Genomic DNA, 7,617 nt, shown 5'->3' with positions numbered 1-7,617 from the left:
GATGTTCTGTCGACTGCTCCTATATGCTTTAAATCCAAGCTATATAATAAGTTTATTAACAACTGCTCTTTAATTTATTTTTCTGTTGTGGTGAGTTGCCAAGTGAAGCTACTGTTTCCCTACCTACTATAATTGTGGTATTTCCAACCGATGTAAAACTTTAATTAGAGTTATAGGTTTCTTTGACCAGCTCAATCTGTGGGAGGAACTTTATAAAGGACCTAGAATTCTTTATGTAAATTATGAGCTCTGCATAAATTTCTAAAAATTAATTTACTTAAATAACTCGAGGACAATTATTGCGGATGTTATTTTAGTAGGCTTTCGTAGTTAATTTATGTTAACCATTTCGAATAAAACGCAGTGTTTTTTACTCAACGTAAGCAAAGTTAATAATAAAACATTTGCTTCCTCTTCTATGAAAAAAGTATGAAGTTAATGCATCCTCAACCCATCTGGCCAGTGTGGGAGTATCAATCAAATACTTCATTTACCTTTGGCAGATTAAAGAGGATCGTGCTACTCCAGTGCAGACTAACTGACCCAATGATGATGACAATCTCATGATGATGAATAACTGCATCGTATCACAGTAATATTATAAAGGCGAAAGTTTTTGAGTGTGTATGTTTAATACTTCTTCACGTCTAAACGGCTGGAGCGATTTTTTTATATTTTTTTTTATGTGACAGGAGGCAAACGAGCAGACGGATCACCTGATGGTAAGTGATTACCGTCGCCCATAGACACCCGCAGACCCAGGGGCGTTACAGGTGCGTGGCTGGCCTTGATGAAGATACGCTCTCCTCTTGAAATTTGATATGGTGTTGGCTGACACTCTGGATTAATAATAGGCTATGTTTCACTACGAGTAACACCGCGGGGCACAGCTAGTCTGAGTCATAAATAAAGAGTTTAAATTTACATTTACAAATAAATAAACAAGCATAATTATTACCAACCATACCAATCTACCCGTATACCAACCGCGAACCGGTAATGTAATGACGTATAACGACTATTCGCGAATCCGGTTACTATTGAGTTGAACCTCATCCGGGAAGCATCCGGGATCGCCAACAAATGGGACTGAATTGAATTCATGCCACATAAAATTTTCGCTGCTTTCGGTCGCTTTGGACGCTTTCCGGATATATTTAGTTAAAGCTATATACGATTGCAGATGGTTCAAAACGGAAGGTATATTAAATATACTAAATTATTGAGTTGATAAAATTAAGTGAAAAGGGCCTTTTTTTTTTTTTTTTTTTTTTTTTTTGCGCAGGAAAATACTTTGCGTATACCCGCCGCCTCGGGGGAAGCGACGGGTTATGTGGGACTCTCTTGTCGGGTGGCAGCAATAGCGGCTGTCACCCGACAAGTATACCCACTAAAAACCTGCGGTGCACCCTCTGCGTTTTACTGGCACGACGTGGGGTCCTACAGATTCAGACCACGCCGTGCCGACGCATGGCCCAGCCTTTGCCGGGCCTCCCGCGCTAAAGAGGGGGTCTGCCGGTACACTGGCAGACCCCCCAGACAGGGTGGGACCGTGCAATGTGGGTGATGGGCCCCCCGGCCTAACACCCACTGGTCTCACCTAGGGAGGCGGAAGGAGGCGAGCGAATCTCCTCCTTCTTCCCCCCGGCCGTCTGCGCCGGAGCGCGTGGGCTTCGGGATCTACTTCCCTAGCCCGTTCCGCGGTCTCCTTCTGCAGCATCACCTCTTCGCAGAAGGAGACCATGGCGTCCCACGCGCTCTCGCCCAGGAGCATCGCAACCACGACGCTGGGGAGCGCGAGGTCCGGACCAGTCACCGCAGTCAGAGCCCGGCGCTGCTGGACCCATGCTGGGCACACCTCAAGGGTGTGCTGAGCCGTATCTTCCGCAGCGCCGCACTCGTGACATTCAGGGCTCGGCTCTCTACCGATCAGATGCAGGTACCAACCGAAGCATCCGTGTCCAGTTAGCACCTGCACCAGACGATAGGTGAGGAAGCCGTGCCTCCGATGCACCCACTGGTCCAGGACCGGGCGGATCGCCTCTATGGTTCTCACGCCATAGCGGCAGTCTACCAACTCCCGCTCCCAGCGCCGCAGAAGCTCCTCTCGGGCAAGCTCGCGGACGCGCTCCACCTCCTCGTATGCCGGGCGCTCCCCTGCCTCGCGCCTCGACGTTCTGAATTGGTAGACCACGTCGAGGACCTCTGCTTCGAGTTCCCATGGGGGGAGCCCGGCCAAAACGCACGCCGCACCGTGTGATACGGTACGGTACCCTCTTATCGCCCGCAAAGCGATGGTGCGCTGCGGGCGCCGCAGAGCGGCACGGTTCTCTCTGTCGAGAGAACCCACCCATATGGGAGCCCCGTATAGGGCCATGCTCTTTATAACCCCAGCGTAGAGTTTGCGACAGCTCATGCTGGGGCCCCGCGTGTTAGGCAGCAGTCTGCCCAATGCAGCTGCCGCCCCTGTAAGTTTGGGGGCCAGGCCCTCGAAATGGGCGTGGAAGTTCCACCGCCCGTCCAACACTAGGCCCAGATACTTCATCTGGCCCCCTATCCGCACACGGACACCCTCTATATTGAGGTGGGCACCTGGTGGCGGTCCCTTCCGAGGCCCGTGAAACATTAGGGCCTCGGTCTTATGGGGGGCCACTTCCAGGCCCGCCGCCCTGATACGGGCTACAACCATTTCGGTGGCCGCCTCTATCCGCAGGCAGAGTTCCGGCAGGGCCCTTCCTGTGGCCACGACAAGTGTGTCGTCGGCGTAACAAAGCAGGCTCGTCCCTCTAAGGAGCCTGCACCGCAACACACTGTCGTAGGCAATGTTCCAAAGAGTCGGCCCTAAGGCCGACCCCTGGGGGACCCCGCGGAAAATCCGCTGCTGGACCAGCTCCCCATCCGCGCCAACAAGACTGACCTGTCGGTCCCGCAGGTAGTCCGCCACTATCCTGATGAGATAGGCCGGCACTCCGTGATAATGAAGCGCCGACACTATCGTGTCAAAGGGCAGACTATTGAAGGCGTTGGCGATGTCCAGCGACACCGCCAGTGCCCTTTCGCCGCGGGATACAGCCTCCTCTGTTTTTGACTTCAGGGCGGACAAGGCGTCAAGTGTAGAGCGCCCCGCCCTGAAGCCGAACTGCCGCTCCGACAGGTTGGGGCCCACGTCATTCAGGTGCTTGGTGAGGCGGGAAACGATGATCCTTTCGAGGACCTTCCCCGCCTCATCGAGCAGCACGATGGGCCTGTACGCAGAGGGGGAGTCGGGCGGCCGACCCTCCTTTCTCAGCAGGCATAGCCGGCCATCCTTCCAGATCTTCGGGAACTGACTGGTTCTGAACACCAGGTCAAAGAGTTCCCGAAGACGGTCCTCATTTTCTTCCACCTGCATGAACAGGCGGAGGATCTTCCCTGGGACCCCATCTGGGCCTGGGGCCTTCCTGCTGCCGTGGAGTCGGTCGAGGGCGACACCAACCTCTACCATTGACACCGGGGGGGTTGGAGGCTCCGGTGATTGGGCTCTACGGCTGCGGACAGGAGCCGGGGCACGGAAGTCCCCTTGTTGGGGAAACAGGGACCCCAGCACCCGCCGCAGGAGGTCTGGCTCTATGGTCTCCGCGACTGGCGCCGACTGTCCGCGCAGCTTATTCCGCGCTGCGCGATATGGCCGCCCCCACGGATCACCGTCGAGCTCCTCCAGCATTTCGTTGTGGGCTGCCGCCTTAGCCTCCATGATGGCCACCTGGAGCGTCCTCTTGGCCTCCTTGTAGGCCACGCGCAGGCGCTCCTCCTCCACTGGGTCCCGTGTTGCGCGACGACGGTGGCGCAAATAGGCCCTCCTTGCCGCGTTACTGGTGGCCCGGAGGTCCGCTATTTCCTGAGACCACCAGTAAACCTGCCGTCTGTTGCCAGTGCGTTGGGCTCTCGGCATTGCCGCATCGCACGTCTGAGTCAATGCCGCTCGGAGACAGGCGGCACCGGCGTCGGCATCGGAGGGATGAGGACTCCCCTTGCTGCACCAGGCCTGGACAATGGCCGCCTCTTCGGCCTTTTCTTTGTCCAGCTTGGTTGTGGCCCACCTAGGAAAGGCCGAGTGGCCAGTACGACGAGGCGCTCGGGGAGTGGTGGAGGGAGAGACCTCGAACCGGATGTAGAGATGGTCCGAGAGAGTCTCCTCCTCCATCACCCGCCAGTTGACGACGCGTTGGGCGACCGCAGGGGTGGCGAAAGACACATCCACCCTTGAGCCACCCTGTGCCCTGACGCAGGTATGGGCTGTCCCGGTGTTCAGAACGGACAGCCCTAGTTCGGCCACCCAGTCCTCGAGGGCCCTACCTCTCACATCGGTGAAGTTCCCGCCCCACATACGCGATTTCGCATTCAGGTCGCCCATGAGGATGACCTGGAGCGGCGCCAGCCGACGAATCGCGGGACCCAAGACGCCGAGAAAAGTCTCGAAGGCCGACAGGGGCTTGTTGGGGGAGAAATAAACGCCGACAATCGCGTATCTCCCCCATTGGGCCGTCACAAAACCAGGGCCGCGGTCTCTCAGATTAAGAGGAGTAGTGGCGGGCCCATTCCGGCATATGATTGCCACATCCCCTGCGGCGTCGCCTACCCAATGCGGTTGCGGGGGAACCCAGTACGGCTCCGAGGCCACCGCCACGTCAATGTTCCACGCTGCCAGGGATTGTAGAAAGAGATCCTGCGCCCCAGCAGCGTGGTTGAGGTTCGCCTGGAGGAGGCAGATTTGACGACTACTCATCGGTCATGTCTGCCTCCTCGCACCGCTCGTGGTGCTCCTCTATCAAGGGGGTTGAGACCCTCGGAACTGCTTTCCCTCTTTTCTGGGGGGGTTTGCAATTTCTTCCCCCCATGTGGTGGCTGATGTCGCAACTGGCCTCGGCACAGACAGCGCAGTGCGCCTGACCGTCACAATCCGCAGCCTTATGTCCCGGATTGCCGCACCGGAAGCATAGGCCGCTTCGGTCCACTGTAGAGGGGCACAGCTGCCGGGTGTGTCCAAGGCCCATGCACTTGAAGCACCGCATCGGGCGAGGATCCAGAACCTGTACACGGGCCGAGGACCAGCCCACAAGAAGGCGACCGGCCTCCGACAGGGCTTTGGCCGCTACGACTGGGCAGCTAATCGTGGTAGTTCCCTCACCACGGGTGCTGCGCCGAATCTCCCCCACTCTCACTGCCTCCTGAGAGCAGCCCGTCCTGCTGGCCACCGCTTCGGCAACCTCCTCTCTGGTGACTGATTCGTCCAGGCCGATAATGCGCATGTCTGCGCGCTTTTCAGGCCTGGTGACGATTACGTCGCCACCGAGAGCCGCCCTCAGCTGAATGGCCAGCTTGTCTGCCTTGTCCTTGGACTCGGCGCCTGGAACCTCAATTAGGCGAGCTCCGGTCGCCGAGTCAGTGACCTTAATGTTCGGGATTCCCAGCTCAGCTAGGTCCACTGCAGCCTTGGCCTTGGTGAGCACCTTCTTATAAGTTGCCCCTCTCTTCTCCGCCTCAGGTTGCAGCGTCACAACAATGGCTGCGCTGCGGGGAGGGGTTAACTTCACCTTCGGCTTAGGTTTGGGTGCCGTCGGGGCCGTCTTGGGCGCAGGGGCCGGCTGGGAAGCTGCCGCAGACCGGGGTTTTCCCTTTTTCCCTCGCCGCGTCACGGTGGCCCATGTCTCCGCTGGTGGGGCAGTCGAGGTCGTCGCCCTGACCTCCTGGCTGGAAGCCACCGGCTCCGGCTGGGATGGGGGCGGCGGCCTAGCCGCCGTGCGCTTCCGCTTCGGTCCAGGGGTTGGCCCTGCTGCAGGGGCTGAGCTTGCCGTAGGGGCCGAGGCAGTTCTTGAGTCAGACGCTAGTGGGGGGCGGAGGGTCCTCTGGGGCGGCAAACGGCTCTCCAGATCTCCGAGTCTGGCGTCTATGAGCTTGGCCGCCGAGTCTATAGCTCTTTGGCAGGCCATCTGCAGGAGCTCCTCTATAGATTGGGCGCATAATGCGCCCTGGGGGAGGGGGTCTCTCGCGGGAGCCAGGGCCTCCATCTCGTCCTCGTGGGTCTGGGCCTCCATGTCGTCCTCGTGAGTTGACGGGACCGCCGGCGGGGGCATCACATTCCTTTTGCCGACATTGGCAGTCAGCTCCGCCATCTCGCGCTTAAGGGCGCGGATCTCCACATGGAGACTTTCCATTTCTCGCCTCAAGTTGGCGTTGTCGATCCTCAGCCGGCGGTTTTCCTCCGTCTCGGAGCGGGCTGCCAGCTGGTCGAGGATGCCGGCGAGGTTATCCGCTGACCTGTTGAGGGCTCCTTTCAGAGGACCCTGTAAACGTCCGGATGCCTGAGAGACGCGGGCGATCTCGGAGACAAACAGTCCCCCGCGAGCCCTCAGCTGCTCCAGGTCCAGCCTCTCATAGTCCACCTTGGACTTGGGATCTTCAAGGTTCGGCGAGATTGAACCCGCCTGACTCCTTTCTCGGCGGACCAGACTGGCTTTGGCCCTCCTATCGAGGTCGGCATTAAAGTCGAGCTCCTCCAGCTCCTCCACTCTCCTATAATAGTCCGCCCGCTGGCCACTGCCGACCTTCTTACCGCGGCGGGCAGTGCTGAATTTAGGCGCTGGGGCCACTTCCTCCTCCGAAAGAGAAGAGTTCTCATGCAGAGAGGCAATCTCTTTCCGGCGCTTGCGTGTTGGTTTGGGTCGAACCTTCTTATCCGGCAACGCAGAGGTTGCAGAAGCCTCCGACCCCAGTTCAGAGTCCGTCATTTTCTTGCTGTGGTCGCTGGTTTCGGCGTGTACCTTCGGGGCACAGGCCTCCACCTCCTGTTCGTCATGTTCCGTATCGTAGAGCGAATTCGAGTCCGTTGTGGGTTTGCATTTGTCGTCGTGGCGCGGTCGAGACCGCGGAATAGTGTTGGCCCCCCCGTATACACAGGGCCGACCGCCTTGTGAGCGGCCACGGGATTCCCCAGCATGGCTGGGACCCGCCCGGGTAGTTTTATCCGTTTTGACACTATTCATTTTTCAAACTGCTTGCGGGCGCAGCTGCCCCCGCCTCACTCCCGGGAGGGGTAACGGCCGGTGATACTCCACCGACAAATCACAAATAGAGTATTGTTCATTGGATAAAATTATAAGGTTTAACTGTCTTGTTTGTTTAGTCCATAATACGGACTGATCGGCAATTAAATCTCCTGGGTAATCATGCTAATAGTGATGGCATGCGAACATCGATAGCACTCTAGATTCTGCCGATAAATGTAGAGTATTATTGAGAGCTTATCCCTTTCAATTAACCAAAAGGAAGCTGTATAGGGCCGCCAATATAATTCAATTTTGTTTTCGTCATTGCTATATCTATTTCTCTTCTCTAAAGAACTCTATACACCAAGCCAGCTGACAGCCCGGGGCTTGGTGTCGGAGGCTTTATTTCAAAAGAATCACTTAAACGATTTGTGCTTTCTATGACTGTTGACAACATGTCAATTGTCGACGATTCATGTCGGCGAGTCGATGTGTGTATAAGACCGTATTCTTGCTTGATCATAAAATGTAAAATATTTTCTACAAAAGGTCAAAAGACAGCATGTCCAAATAGTGATTAGGACTGATCTTT

At 56.6% G+C, this 7,617-nt stretch overlaps 1 protein-coding gene across 1 annotated transcript; it reads right to left on the bottom strand.

Annotated features, from left to right (window-relative positions):
- Positions 1-1,600: 1,600 nt before the first annotated feature.
- On the bottom strand, positions 1,601-7,022 carry LOC135079532 (uncharacterized). Its single transcript, XM_063974185.1, has 2 exons — positions 4,779-7,022; positions 1,601-4,735 (listed from the first exon to the last, which is right to left on the bottom strand). Exons 1-2 carry the CDS (start codon positions 7,020-7,022, stop codon positions 1,601-1,603), a joined length of 5,379 nt encoding a protein of 1,792 aa, XP_063830255.1.
- Positions 7,023-7,617: the final 595 nt, after the last annotated feature.

This window comes from Ostrinia nubilalis, chromosome 16, assembly GCF_963855985.1.
Source record: "Ostrinia nubilalis chromosome 16, ilOstNubi1.1, whole genome shotgun sequence".
Lineage (NCBI taxonomy): Eukaryota > Metazoa > Arthropoda > Insecta > Lepidoptera > Crambidae > Ostrinia > Ostrinia nubilalis.
The sequence above is the reverse complement of the archived record's forward strand: the minus strand, read 5'-3'. Positions and strand labels throughout refer to the sequence as shown.

Coding starts and splice junctions, on each gene's coding strand:
- LOC135079532 (XM_063974185.1), bottom strand. CDS start 7,022: ATGAATAGTGTCAAAACGGATAAAACTACCCGGGCGGGTCCCAGCCAT. Junction 4,736..4,778: donor ACCACGAGCGGTGCGAGGAG/GCAGACATGACC, acceptor TGCCTCCTCCAG/GCGAACCTCAACCACGCTGC.